The sequence below is a fragment of the Salmo trutta genome, chromosome 31 (genome assembly GCF_901001165.1).
Source record: "Salmo trutta chromosome 31, fSalTru1.1, whole genome shotgun sequence".
In the NCBI taxonomy this organism is placed as follows: Eukaryota; Metazoa; Chordata; class Actinopteri; order Salmoniformes; family Salmonidae; genus Salmo; species Salmo trutta.
In genome coordinates this window covers 19,306,577-19,322,428 of record NC_042987.1, presented here as the reverse complement: position 1 = coordinate 19,322,428, position 15,852 = coordinate 19,306,577, and the positions used below count along the sequence as shown (strand labels likewise).

At 40.3% G+C, this 15,852-nt stretch overlaps 1 protein-coding gene across 2 annotated transcripts in view; it reads right to left on the bottom strand.

Annotated features, from left to right (window-relative positions):
- The window catches only part of LOC115169691 (solute carrier family 12 member 7), an 85,382-nt gene extending 69,790 nt beyond the window's left edge, over positions 1-15,592 (bottom strand). The window contains exon 1 of one of the 2 annotated variants that reach the window (XM_029725581.1): positions 15,038-15,592. In XM_029725581.1, the coding sequence (XP_029581441.1) occupies positions 15,038-15,146 (109 nt within the window). In that variant the 5' untranslated portion in view covers positions 15,147-15,592. The remainder of the gene's footprint in view (positions 1-15,037) is intronic. The other variant, XM_029725580.1, reaches the window with a different exon arrangement.
- Between the last annotated feature and the right edge of the window lie 260 nt (positions 15,593-15,852).

Below are 15,852 nucleotides of genomic sequence, written 5' to 3'. Positions count from 1 at the left end.
TGTGTGACTCATACTAGTGTTGCACGGTATATCAAAACTTCAGTACTTTTGATAAAAATAAATAAATAAATTAGTACTAGAATTTGTTAGTTTCGTTACGTCTGTCAAATGTGTCTCACGTGATCAAGTCTGTCTATCAGCGCAACCCCTTTATAGCGTGAAGAGAAAAGTGCCTGCTCCACTTACTCATTCATTGCTAGAGCTGTTACTCATTCATCGCTATTAGCTCCCCACCACCCACATGCTGCACAGAAATTAGCACACTTAGATAATACAACATTGCGTGTAGAAATGTTTAAACTGTTCATTACTGTTCGCAAAACAATGTCCACACAGGCTAAAACCAGTGGTGTAAAGTACACTGAACAAAAATATAAACGCAATAAAGTGCTGGTCCCATGTTTCATTAGCAGAAATAGAGGACAAAAGGGTATCTCTCTCAAATGTTGTGCAAAAATGTGTTTACATCCCTGTTAGTGGGCATATTAGCCTTTGTAAAGATAACCCATGCACCTGACAGGTGTGGCATATTAAGAAGCTGATAAAACAGCATGATCATTACACAAGTGCACTTTGTGCTGGGGACAATAAAAGGCCACTAAAATGTGCAGTTTTGTCACACAACACAATGACACCGATGTCTCAAGTTGAGGGAGTGTGATATTGGCTCTCAAGTGGGTGGGCCTATGCCTTCCCAGGCCCATCCATGGCTGCGCCCCTGCCCAGTCTTGTGAAATCCATAGATTAGGGCCTAATGAATTTATTTAAATTGACTGATTTCCTTATACGAACTGTAACACAGCAAAATCTTTGACATTTTTGCATGTTGAGTTTATATTTTTGTTCTGTATACTTAAGTAAAAATACTTTAAAGTACTACTTAAGTTGTTTAGGGATATCTGTAGGGATATCTGTACTTGACTATTTACAGTGGGGAGAACAAGTATTTGATAACCTGCAAAATCGGCAGTGTTTCCTACTTAAAAAGCATGTAGAGGTCTGTAATTTTTATCATAGGTACACTTCAACTGTGAGAGACGGAATCTAAAACAAAAATCACATTGTATGATTTTTAAGTAATTAATTTGCATTTCTAGACAATATCTATTAAGACATCTTTAGTTTTACTCACGTATGACAATCGAGTGACTTTTTAATTATAGGCTAACTTTCATTGCTAGCTTACAGCTGAAGAAACATCAATTCACTACCCTAGTACTTTGTTTGCAAACCATAACGCTAAATATGCTGACTTCAAAGCTGATTGTCAAAAAAACGTTATTAATTAACTTAGCTAACACCAAAACCTCATTCACTTCTTCGTCTCCCTCGCCACCCGTCTGGTTTCCACTTGATTCCATAGCCACATTCTGCCTTGCTAATGAAGTAAATACTTTCTTAAAAAGAGACAGTGCACACTTTTACAAAATGTGACATTCCAATAAATTAAGGGAAAGTTAGAAATGAATTGTGGTGGTCCAAAAAAGGGGAAGGCTGTCAAACTTATTTTAAAAAATTGCTTTGAGGGTTGTGTTTTTTTTAAATAACATTTGCCCTTTTGCAGGTTTTACTATATAATTTCTTCCATTTTAGCTCCATTTCTTCATCTGCTTTCATGCGTCGCCCCTATATCAAGGTGTTTTGGTACTTCCCTTATGCACTACGCTTTTCTGCGCGCTAACTATACCACAGGTCAATATAGTCTACCAGTCTGTCTATCCTGCCCTCTATCCACCATTCAGTGACAATAGTGGTAGGTGGATAATTTGTCCAGATCTGCAATATGCTAATTAGCAATCATACGACACATAAAATGACTCAAAGCTGCACCAATTTTCTAAATAAGCAGAGGGGCCAGGTGTATCATCGCGCATGAAAGAACAGTGAGACACGCACCTTAAAAAGCTCCGCTATTGATCTTGCTTAAGGACAATACAATCATCCTACCTAGACTAGCCTACAACACCACATTGCAATGAATAATTGCATTATTATTGTCAAGTGAGTACAAAATTCTACTCAAGGCTGTAAACTGCAGTGAAAATGTATATTGAATAACAGCGCATAAGCCCTGTGATTTTAATATGTAATTCCATTTGTATCAGTTGTGGGTCTACTCTCCACAGTTTATAAGGTCCAGAAAGGCACAGTAGCAGGCCAGTCTGGTTGCATTTTAAGTTCTAATACTGAGATGTACTGTCTGTTGCAGATCATCATTCTCCCAAGTCGTCCTATAATACAGTGCCTTCAGAAACAATTATTTTTCAAAATGTTGTGTCACAGCCAGTAGCGGTGCGTGGGTAAAATCACTGGGGAAGCCAGAAAAAAGCCATATTACAACCTAAGTGTTGTGATAATTGCATTGTTTGCTCTATAACCTGTTAGTTCATATGCCTCGTGATATATAGGCCGAGACAATAGTGGGTGAATAAATTCAACCACACCTTTGTTTTATCACAAAACCAGATGGCAAACTATCTGGTTTAGTCCACAAAGCATATTGCATGAAACAGTTACATGACCCACAGCATGGTCAAGCAAGCTGATGTTTCCTACATTTTCAGACTACTAAACCACAGAGAGTTACCGAAAGTAGCAAAAAAAAACAGGGGACACTATTCCAGCACCATTTCAACTTCAACATCAAATCACCTTTGCTTAGTCTAATACAGTGATAACTAAAAGATACCAAAAACGATTTAGTCCAATCAACGTAAGCTAAGCATTAGTTCTACTGTGTGTGTGTGTGTGTGTGTGTGTGTGTGTGTGTGTGTGTGTGTGTGTGTGTGTGTGTGTGTGTGTGTGTGTGTGTATATACACGTTCGTGCAAGTAGAAAAATATGCTGACTGACCCTACTTGTAGAGAAACGCTAATGCCATCCTTCTCTCATGTTGATGAAAAACACTGTCATACTGTACACGCTTAAATTTATTTTTTGTAGCTGTTTACATACCACCACAGACGGAGGCTGGCACTAAGACAGCATTGAATGAGCTGTATTCCGCCATAAGCAAACAAGAAAACGCTCACCCAGATGTGGCGCTCCTAGTAGCCGGGGACTTTAATGCAAGGAAACTTAAATAAGTTTTACCTAATTTCTATCAGCATGTTAAATGTGCAACCAGAGGGGAAAACAAACCCTGGACCACATTTACTCCACACACAGAGACTCATACAAAGCTCTCCCTCACCCTCCATTTGGCAAATTTTACCATAATTCTATCCTCCTAATTCCTGCTTCCAAGCAAAAATTAAAGCAGGAAGCACAAGTGACTAGATCCTTTTTTTATTATTTTTAAAGTGGTCAGATGAAGCAGATGCTAAGCTACAGGACTATTTGCAAGGACTGGAATATGTTCCGGGATTCCTCCGATGGCATTGAGGAGTACACCAGTCATTGGCTTCATCGATAAGTACATCGATGACGACGTCCCCAAAGTGACCATACGTACATACCCCAACCAGAAGCCATGGATTACAGGCAACATCCGCACTGAGCTAAAGGCTAGAGCTGCCGCTTTCAAGGAGCGTGACTCTAACCCGGAAGCTTATAAGAAATCCTGCTATGTCCTCCGACGAACCATCAAACAGGAAAAGCATCAATACAGGACTAAGATCGAATCGTACAACACCGGCTCCGATGCTCGTCGGATGTGGCAGGGCTTGCTAACCATTACAGACTACAAAGGGAAGCACAGCCGAGAGCTGCCCAGTGACACGAGCCTACCAGAAGAGCTGAACTACTTCTATGCTAGCTTCGAGGCAAATAACACAAACATGCATGAGAGCGCCAGCTGTTCCGGAAGACCTTTAAACAGGTCAACATTCACAAGGCCGCAGGGCCAAACGGATTACCAGGACGTGTACTGCCAGCATGCGCTGACCAACTGGCAAGTGTCTTCACTGACATTTTCAACCTCTCCCTGTCCGAGTCTGTAAGAGCAACATGTTTCAAGCACACCACCATAGTGCCTGTGCCCAAGAACACCAAGGTAACCTGCCTAAATGACTACCGACCCATAGCACTCACATCTGTAGCCATGAAGTGCTTTGAAAGGCTGGTCATGGCTCACATCAACACCATTATCCCAGAAACCCTAGACCCACTCCAATCTGCATACCACCCTAACAGATCCACAAATGGTGCAATCTCTATTGCACTCCACACTGCCCTTTTCCAACTGGACAAAAGGAACACCTATGTGAGAATGCTATTCATTGACTACAGCTCAGCATTCAAAACCATAGTGCCCTCAAAGCTCATCACTAAGCTAAGGACTCGGACTAAACACCTCCCTCTGCAACTCGATCATGGATTCCCTGACGGGCCGCCCCCAGGTGGTAAGGGTAGGTAACAACATATCCACCGCGCTGATCCTCAACATGGGGGCCCCTCAGGGGTGCGTGCTCTGTCCTCATGTACTCTCTGTTCACTCATGGCTGCACGGCCAGGCACGACTCCAACACCATCATTAAGTTTGCTGATGACTCGAAAGTGGTAGGCCTGATCGCCGTCAATGACGAGACCTCCCAATAGGATGAGTTCAGAGACCTGGCCGTGTGGTGCCATGACAACAACCTCTCCATCAACGTGTCAAGACAAAGGAGATGATTGTGGACTACAGGAAAAGGAGGACCGAGCACCCCCCCATTCTCATCGACGGGGCTGTAGTGGAGTAGGTTGAGAGCTTCAAGTTCCTTGGTGTCCACATCAACAAACAAACATGGTCCAAGCACAACAAGACAGTCGTGAAGGGGACACAACAAAACCTATTCCCCCTGAGGAGACTGAAAAGATTTGGCATGGGTCCTCAGATCCTCAAAAGGTTCTACAGCTGCACCATCAAGAGCATCACTGCCTGGTATGGCAACTGCTCGGACTGAGACCACAAGGCACAACAGAAGGTAGTGCGTATGGCCCAGTACATCACGGGGCCAAGCTTCCTGCCATCCAGGACCTCTATACCAGGCGGTGTCAGAGGAAGGCCCTAAAAATTGTCAAAGACTCCAGCCTCCCTAGTCAGACTGTTCGCTCTGCTACCGCACTGCAAGCGGTACCAGAGTGCCATGTCTAGGTCCAAGAGGCTTCTAAACAGCTTCTACCCCCAAGCCATAAGACTCTTGAACATATAATCAAATGGCTACCCAGACTATTTGCATTGCCCTCTCCCCCTCCCCTTTTACACTGCTGCTACTACTACTCTCTGTTATTATCTATGCATAGTCACTTTAATAACTACCTCCATGTACATATTACCTCAACTAACCGGTGCCCCCGCACATTGACTCTGTACCGTTACCCCCCTGTATATTGTCTCGCTATTGTTATTTTACTGCTGCTCTTTAATTACTTTTTATTTTTATTTCTTATTCTTAGCCGTATTTTTTTTAAACTGCATTGTTGGTTAGGGACTCGTAAGTAAGTATTTCACTGTAAGGTCTACACATGTTGTATTCTGCGCATGATTATATTTGTTGTCCTAGGCTACCTGGCTAAAATGCTTGCTCGTTAGACTAACTTCCAATCATGGGCAACGTTAGCTAGTTAACATTAGCCTTCTACATCTAGCTACATATTGAACTTCCATCCTCTCAGGCCAGGGGCACAACAATGAATGAATGAATGAATGAATTTATGGTTGGAATAGAATCGCCGTTATAATCACTGGCCAATACAGAGAATTAAATAAAACCACAAGTCCAAATCCATATATCCATCCATGACTAATTTAGGAAAGGGACAACTTTAGCTAGTCAGCTAGCCACCGGAGGACAATAACACAACGAGATGCAACAATTCAAGTGTTTTCTGTCAATGACGTATGCTCTCAATGCAATTTGATAGGAGTGATACCAAAATCCAAGCTGGCTTCCCCTGATAGTTTTTTGGGTGCACCAAGACCATTCACTGTTGAGCTCATATTGGCTAATTTGTTATACTTTCTATCAAAGGAGGCCAAATGCTTGCTGGCTTCCGTTGCATTCCATTCAATGCTACGGGCGGCAACAAAGTCATACTTGTTTGGACCAGACAACATCAGATAGATGGCCTACACGTAGAGAGACAGAGGGGTGCTGTTACGCTCACTCGGATGCTTTCTCCGGTGAGATACAGTCAGCCTCTTGCGAATTAAAGGAAAAACTATGAAACACCGAGAGACGAAAGATTTCAAAAAAAAAAAAAATGTTGAAGCCTGGCTTCCCTTGGCATCCATGAATACACACCACTAGTTACAGACTTAATCAATTTAAAATTAAATTGAGTTTGTGTTGGCCAGTGACAATACCCCATAGTGTCAAAGTGGAATAATGTTTTTTTTTGTTTTTATATATATAAAAAATGAAAAGTTAAATGTCTTGAGCCAATAAGTATTCAACCCCTTTGTTATTGCAAAAAATGTGCTTAACAAATCCCATAATAAATTGCATGGACTCACTGTGTGCAATAGTGTTTAACATAAATTTTTTTTGTGATGCACCGATATTACATTTTTGTCCTATACCGATATTTTCCTTGCAAAAAAAAACGATAACAAGAGATTATATATATATATATATATATAAAAAAAACACACACTATATTGATTACTGCACTGTTTGATAGAGCTTGCAAGTTAAGCATTTCACTGTACAGGTGACAAAACTTGAACTCTGTAGAACCAACAGTGGCCGCCAACGGCCTTTCTTTAAATTACTACAGCGGCCGCGAACAGCCTTATTATTCTAACAATAATATCTGGGTCAATACCTGTAGGTGGAACATTTGTTGCATATATTTTAAATACAGCATCAAAATTTTGAAAATCTGATTTCCACCTAGCTGATCATTGTTCGCAGCCATCTGTGATCGTAGTGTAGGTCTAATGAAACAAGCAGGTAGAGTTAGCTTGTCTGTGGTGGTCGGTGAACCCTCAACCTTCTGGCCAGTAGCCTTGCATGGCATTTACTGTGCCACAAAAGCATGATGGAATAGATAAGTCGATATCCATGTTAATAAACACAGTGTCGCTATAGTTAGTTATTTGTGGTCCTAAACATTTTTTCGATAATTCTATGCGAGAAGAGGGTTTGCACATTCTTTTTAACAGTACAAGGGGAGGGTAGTGTGAATATACAGTACCAGTCAAAAGGTTTAGGACACCTACTCATTCAAGGATTTCTTTATTTTTACTATTATCTACATTGTAGAATAATAGTGAAGACATCAAAACTATGAAATAACACACATGGAATCATGTAGTAACCAAAAAACGTGTCAACCAAAATATAGTTTATATATCAGATTCATCAAAGCAGCCACCCATTGCCTTGACAACTTTGCACACTATTGGCATTCTCTCAACCAGCTTCACCTGGAATGCTTTTCCAACAGTCTTGAAGGAGTTCCAACATATGCTGAGCACTTGTTAGCTGCTTTTCCTTCACTCTGCGGACCAACTCATCCCAAACCATCTCAATTGGGTTGAGGTCGGGTGATTATGGAGGCCAGGTCATCTGATGCAACACTCCATACCTCTCCTTCTTGGTCAAATAGCCCTTACACAGCCTGGAGGTGCGTTGGATCATTGTCCTGTTGAAAAACAAATGATAGTGGGACTAAGCGCAAACCAGATGGGATGACGTATTGCTGCAAAATGCTGTGGTAGCCATGATGGTTAAGTGTGCATTGAATTCTAAATGAATCACTGCCAGTGTAACCAGCAAAGCACCCCCACACCATCACACCTCCTCCTACATGCTTCACGGTGGGACCCACACATGTGAAGATCATCTGTTTACCTACTCTGTATCTTACAAAGACACGGCGGGTGAAACCAAAAAATTTCAAATTTGGACTCAGACCAAAGGACAGATTTCCACCGGTCTAATGTCCATTGCTCGTGTTTCTTGGCCCAAGCAAGTCTCTTCTTATTGGTGTCCTTTAGTAGTGGTTTCTTTGCAGCAATTTGACCATGAAGGCCTGATTCACACAGTCTCACTGAACAGTTGATGCTAAGATGTGTCTGTTACTTGAACTCTGTGAAACATTTATTTGGGCTGCAATTTCTGAGGCTGGTAGCTCTAATGAACTTATCCTCTGCAGCAGAGGGAACTCTGGGTATTCCTTTCCTGTGACAGTCCTCATGAGAGCCAGTTTATTCATAGCGGTTGATGGTTTTTGCAACTGCACTTGAAGAAACTTTCAAAGTTATTGAAATGTTTCGTATTGAGTGACCTTCATGTTTTAAAGTAATGGACTGTCATTTCCCATTTGAGCTGTTCTTGCCATAATATTGACTTGGTCTTTTACCAAATAGGGCTATCTTCTGTATACCCCTACCTTGTCACAAAACAACTGATTGGCTCAAACGCATTAAGAAGGAAAGAAATCACACAAATTAACTTAAGGCACACCTGTTAATTTAAATGTATTCCAGGTGACTATCTCAAGCAACTGGTTGAGAGAACGCATAGGGTGGCTATTTGAAGAATCTCAAAATATATTTTGATTTGTTTAACACTATTTTGGTTACTACATGATTCCATGTGTGTTATTTCATAGTTTTGATGTCTTCACTATTATTCTACAACGTAGAAAACAGTAAAAAAATAAACAAAAAGCCTTGAATGTGTAGGTGTTCTAAAACTTTTGAACGGAATGTATACACACACACACACCCCCCCCCTCCCCCCCCGGCGGCCCCAACCTGCCTCCCCCCACCCTAAAATAAAGCATCAAATTAAAATAAATAACAAATACTACACTAGAATATACACAGCAAAGTAATGTGCTAATACAACACCATAAAGTAAGCATTTTACATCACATCAAAGATTTTAGAGATTTCTGTGAAAATATTTTTTTACTTTGGGGAGGGGGTGCATTTACTTTATGACATCTTAGGTTGGACCAGCACTAACCAAAGATTATATGTTATATTGCAAGATAGCCGAGTGACCACTCTAACAATGGAAATACATGTCCCCAAAGACTGAAGGCAGGCGAGATGAAGTGGGAACATTCTAGCCAATGAGAGGCCAATGAGAGGGCAGATACTAGAGGTCAACCGATTAATCAGAATGGCCGATTTCAAGTTTTCATAATCGGAATTCGGTATTTTTGGACGTCGATAAATAAATAAATAAATAAATATATAAGACCTTTATTTAACTAGGCAAGTCAGTTAACCTGTTTGGGCTAGGGGGCAGTATTTTCACGGCCGGATAAAAAAACGTACCTGATTTAAACTGGTTACTACTCCTGCCCAGAAACTAGAATATGCATATAATTAGTAGATTTGGATAGAAAACACTCCAAAGTTTCTAAAACTGTTTGAATGGTGTCTGTGAGTATAACAGAACTCATATGGCAGGCCAAAACCTGAGAAGGTTTAGCATCTCTATCGAAAATACAGCATCTGTGCTGTAACGTGACATTTTCTAAGGCTTCCATTGGCTCTCAGAAGGCGCCAGAAAGTGTAATGGGGTGTCTGCTGTCTCTGGGCAAAGAACAGCAGGAGAATTTGTTAGTGGTCAGCCTGGGAACAGTGAGACAGAGGCGCATTCATGAGAATTCTCCATTTTTTTTCTTTGAATGAATACAACGTCGCCCGGTTGGAATATTATCACTATTTTACGAGAAAAATAGCATAAAAATTGATTTTAAACAGCGTTTGACATGCTTCGAAGTACGGTAATGGAATATTTTGAAAAAAATTGGTCACGAAATGCGCTCACTACCCTTCGGATAGTGACCTGAACGCACGCACAAAATGGAGCTATTTGAATATAACTATGCATTATTTGGAACCAAAACAGCATTTGTTGTTGAAGTAGAAGTCCTGGGAGTGCATTCTGACGAAGAACAGCAAAGGTAATCCAATTTTTCTAATAGTAATTCTGAGTTTAGGTTGTCCCAAACTTGGTGGGTGTCAAAATAGCTAGCCGTGATGGCCGGGCTATGTACTCAGAATGTTGCAAAATGTGCTTTCGCCGAAAAGCTATTTTAAAATCTGACACGGCGATTGCATAGAGGAGTTCTGCATCTATAATTCTTAAAATATTTTTTATGTATTTTGTGAACGTTTATCATGAGTAATTTAGTAAATTCACCGGAAGTTTGCGGTGGGTATGCTAGTTCTGAACGTCACATGCTAATGTAAAAAAGCTGGTTTTTGATATAAATATGAACTTGATTGAACAAAACATGCATGCATTGTATAACATAATGTCCTAGGGTTGTCATCTGATGAAGATCAAAGGTCAGTGCTGCATTTAGCTGTGGTTTTGTTTTTTGTGACATATATGCTTGCTTTGAAAATGGCTGTGTGATTATTTTTGGCAGGGTACTCTCCTGACATAATCTAATGTTTTGCTTTCGCTGTAAAGCCTTTTTGAAATCGGACAGTGTGGTTAGATTAACGAGAGTCTTGTCTTTAAAATTCTGAAAAATAGTCATATGCTTGAAAAATTGAAGTTTTCGGATTTTAGAGGAGTTTGTATTTCGCGCCACGCCCATCATTGGATATTGGAGCAGGTGTTCCGCTAGCGGAACGTCTAGATGTAAGAGGTTAACTGCCTTGTTCAGGGGCAGAACGGCAGATTTTTACCTTGTCAGCTCAGGGATTCAATCTTGCAACCTTACGGTTAACTAGTCCAACTCTCTGACCACCTGCTTTACATTGCACTCCACGAGGATCCTGCCTGTTACGCGAATGCAGTAAAAAGCCAAGGTAAGTTGCTAGCTAGCATTAAACTTATCTTATAAAAAACAATCAATCATAATCACTAGTTAACTACACATGGTTGATATTACTAGTTTATCTAGCCTGTCCTGCGTTGCATATAATCGCTTAGGTGCACGTTGCTCCAACCATAAACATCAATGCCTTTCTTAAAATCAATACACAGAAGTATATATTTTTAAACCTGCATATTTAGCTAAAAGAAATCCAGGTTAGCAGGCAATATTAACCAGGTGAAATTGTGTCATTTTGCGTTCATTGCACGCAGAGTCAGGGTATATGCAACAGCTTGGGCCGCCTGGTTCGTTGCGAACTAATTTGCCAGAATTGTACTTAATTATGACATAACATTGAAGGTTGTGCAATGTAACAGGAATATTTACACTTAGGGATGCCACCCGTTAGATAAAATACAGAACGGTTCCGTATTTCACTGACAGGAAAAACGTTTTGTTTTCGAGATGATAGTTTCCGGATTCAACCATATTAATGACCTAAGGCTCGTATTTCTGTGTGTTATTATGTTATAATTAAGTCTATGATTTGATGGAGCAGTCTGACTGAGCGATGGTAGGCAGCAGCAGCAGGTTCATAAGCATTCATTCAAACAGCACTTTTGTGCGTTTGCCAGCAGCCCTTCGCAATGCATTGCGCTGTTTATGACTTCAAGCCTGTCAACTCCCAAGATTAGGCTGGTGTAACCGATGTGAAATGGCTAGCTAGTTAGCTGGGTGCGCGCTAATAGCGTTTCAAATGTCACTCGCTCTGAGACTTGGAGTAGTTGTTCCCCTTGCTCTGCATGGGTAACGCTGCTTCGAGGGTGGTTGTTATCGATGTGTTCCTGGTTCGAGCCCAGGTAGGAGCGAGGAGAGGGACGGAAGCTATACTGTTACACTGGCAATACTAAAGTGCCTATAAGAACATCCAATAGTCAAAAAGGCATATGAAATACAAATTGTATAGAGAGAAATAGTCCTATAATTCCTATAATAACTACAACCTAAAACTTCTTACCTGGGAATATTGAAGACTCATGTTAAAAGGAACCACCAGCTTTCATATGTTCTGAGCAAGGAACTAAGTTAGCTTTTTTACATGGCACATATTGCACTTTTACTTTCTTCTCCAACACTTTGTTTTTGCATTATTTAAACCAAATTGAATATGTTTCATTATTTATTTGAGGCTAAATAGATTTTATTGATGTATTATATTAAGTTAAAATAAGTGTTCATTCAGTATTGTTGTAATTGTCAGTATTACAAATAAATACATAAAAATATATTTAAAATTTCAAAATAAAAATTATAAATAAATAAAAAATATATAGATATATATAAAAAAAAAAAAAACAACAGCTGATTAATCGGTATCGGCTTTTTTTGGTCCTCCAATAAATCGGTATCAGCGTTGAAAAATCATAATCGGTCGATACGTGTGTGAACAACAGGCACAACTAAGTCGTTTTTCTCAAAACTGCCGGAAAGCCACATGCATCCACTTATATCAGTACATTTCTAACAGCCTAAACATATATTAGATAAAATAAGCCTCAGGTAATTTGACAATCGCCCATAGACCATACAAAATAGGTATGGAGCTTATCTCATGGGACAGATTTTAGACTGAGTGAATCCTCTCGCGTCACCTCTTGCTCTCTGCCCTAACCCATTTTAACTTCCAAAATAAAGGAAACAGTTGACTAAATTAGGGACAAAAAGTGTATTGAAAGCAGGTGTTTCCACACAGGTGTGGTTCCTTAGTTGATTAAGCAATTCAAATAAAATGGTATTTGTCACATGCGCCAAATACAACAGGTGTAGTGAAATGCATACTTATGAGCCCTTAACCAACAATGCAGAGTCTTTAAAAAGTCAGGAAAATTTGCTAAACTGTAGGAAAAATAGTAACACAAAATAATAATAACGAAGCTATAAACAGGAGGTACCGGTACCGAGTCTATGTGCAGGGGTACGTACAGGGGTTATTCGTGGTAATTGAGGTAATATGTAGGTAAAGTGACTGCATAGATAATAAAAGAGAGTAGCAGCAGCATATGTGAAGTGTGAAGGAATTTGTGTGTGTGTGGTGTCAATATGCATGTGCGTTGTGTGTGTGTTTGTGTGTTGGAGTGTGAGGGTAGTCCAGTGAGTGTACATCAACCTTGTGCAAGAGTGGCTTAAGACAGTGTTTTCCATCACCATCAACAAAACACCAAATGATGGAATTTCCCTCCAACAGAGTTCCAGACACTTGTAGAATCTATGCCATGCAAAAGGTTAATTGAAGCTGTGCCTGCGGCTTGTGGTGGCCCAACGCCCTATTAAGACACTGTTGGTGTTTCCTTTATTTGGGGAGTTACCTACATCTCCCTTCCAACAGGTACAGAACAATGGAGTTCACTGATTCACAGCAAGTTAATACTTGACAGAGGAAAGGCATTATTGCAGTGACTGCCACTGTGAAACGCAAAGCTGAGAAACCTTTAAAAGGTAATACGATCCATATTGATTTCACATGAATCATGGTCCTAACACATGAAGGGAGGGAGAGCAACAGGGAGAAATATTGTGTCACACTGAGGGCAAGCTACTGAATGAGTTGAGTGAAAGAGAGAGACAGAAAGAGACAAGACCCATGGCCTGGTGCAGCAAGGGTACCGAGAGAGGCATGAGCAAGAAGACATTGGCGGAAGCTGAGATATAGCTTGAAATCGGTTGGCGGTGGAAATTAAGAATAGACTTTTGTCCAAAGAAATGGAAAAATAAGCAAAATTGACGTGGGAAAGGCAATGGCTAGTGTTGCTAATCATATCTGGTAGGAGTATGTTCTCTGGGATTATGTACGCCCGATGTGGTTAACTCATTGAAGACAACCAAAGTGGTGGAGAAAGCTTTGGGTAAAGTAAAAATCACGAGATGTGGGCTTGTTCAAATTTTTTGTGTGTCTGAGGAGCAGAAAAAATGATATTAAAAGAAAATTCCTGGAGTGGTTGATGTAAGCTGGAAGAATCGTGTGGTTAAAGTTGCACTATGCAGAAATAGCTCCGCCATTTCCTGGATGCTAAAACTAACAGTTTGCCTAATTTCAGTTTATGTGACAAAATAAGATAGCACAGTGTAGAGAATCACTGTACCATCTAAACCACTGAAATATATTTTACATAACCAAAAATGTTGTATTTTCTGGTGTACAAAACCGGAAGTAAAAGACTCAAAAACAAAAACTTAAGGAAAGCATAGAAATAGTGCAAATAGAACAGATCTACCACTTCTTAGACTTGCATTCAAGTAGAATGATAGATCTATAACTCACATTAGTATGTGAATTTGGTAGGGTTGCCCATAAAGTTACATATTGCCACTAAGACCTGCCTGAACAACCAATGCACACACACAGGCCTAAAAATCTGGTTTACTCTTTAGGAGGAGGATATATGGAATCATATTTATGGTTGTGTACAGGTCAAGGATGTCACACTCAGTCTTAAATCATTAGATATCAAATATAGACTAATGATGAGATTGTAAAACTACTGACTACAAAAGTGTGACGTTTTCTGTCAATTTATACAGCTTGTCATAAAGGGAGATCCAAGACAGGTTGGATTAACTTGCATACAGGGAAGGACAAGGGAATCTGGTCACAATACAGAATCAGTGGGCAGTTAAGAGTCATTTTATTACCATGTGTAGACTCAACAAATCTGGATAATCTTGATCAGATGACAACCACATGTTAACGCAAGGTGTAAGCACAGCTTCTGTCTCCTTTGTGGAGGCAGTAAAAAGGGTAGAAAAAACAGAAGATCCGATGTCAGTGTATAACAGTGGAGCTAAACAGACACATGCATCAAGGCCGACATGTCACCAGCAAGATTCAGACATTCTTAATTTGAAGAAAGTGGCCTTCGTGACATTTATAGCAATGGTGATAAACGGAACTGCACTTTTCTCTTGTACATTTCTTTGCATCCCCGTTCAGTTGGTGGCAGCAATACAGCATTTAAGTCAACTTCGCCATAAAACCCAAAGAGCGAGATTGACATTGAATTTAGATAGAGAGAAATGGAGGCAAGGAAAATCTCAGGAAGCCCTCGCTTGTTTTTGTTTCTCAGGAGTTGCAAAAGGTTCACTCGTCTTAAAAATATATTTCATCCCCTTAGACCAGAAAAAAATTAACAAACAAAGCTATATCATAATGATGTAAGTCATGGACCAAGGTAAACGTAAAGTGAACATGTTCAGCTGTTCTACAGAAGCTGCTTTGCTTGTCTGAGCCTGTCCTGACAACGTCAACATTGTGCCCTCACCTGAGTAGGGTCGTCGTGGAGTAATATCTTCCTCCCTAAACACACGTTCGAGACTTGACTTCCCGGCCTCGCCATCCTCCACAGGGACCACAGTGAAGTTGGTGGGCATTTTATCCCCTCACTGCATTGACTCTAGCCTGAGAAAGTCAACTTCTCTCGTTCCGCTCAACATCTCAAGACACGGTTCGATGTGTTCTCTCCTGTTATGTCTCTCTCATCTCTATCGCGTAGATTCTGCCCCCATGTGACCAGGCTCTCCAAATAAGGAGTGTTCTACAACTCCTCCCTCAGGAAAAAGTCCTCTTACACTCAACTTCCCCCTCCAAGCTATAGTGCCTACGACAGACAAGACTCCTAATTTTACAGCAGGCACCTCCTGAAAATCTTTCCCTTCCTTTAATGAAAAGAGCCCTCTATCTGTATTTATGCTATCTCTGTGTCCATTTACTTGTCGATTTTTAGAACGTTGCAAAGAAAATAAATACGACAATTGCATGTTACTTTGCGTTGCAATTTAACTATTGTCGATAACAAAAAACAGCTGCACGTATTGACGTCACATCCCCCCTCCAAATAATAAAATACTTTTCGCAAAGACCTACAGTAGCTAGGTTTCCATCCAATTGGCGACACATTTTCATGTTTATATTCTGAAATCCGCATAAAGAAAATATGCGCATTTTCCCAACAGTAGTGTAGTTCCACCAAATGGACTTGTTGCCAATACAAATCAGTGCGGGATGACGTGGTACACAAAATGTAATTGTTCACTTACATTTTAGTGTACCCGAATAAAAATCGAAAGTGAAATGTGT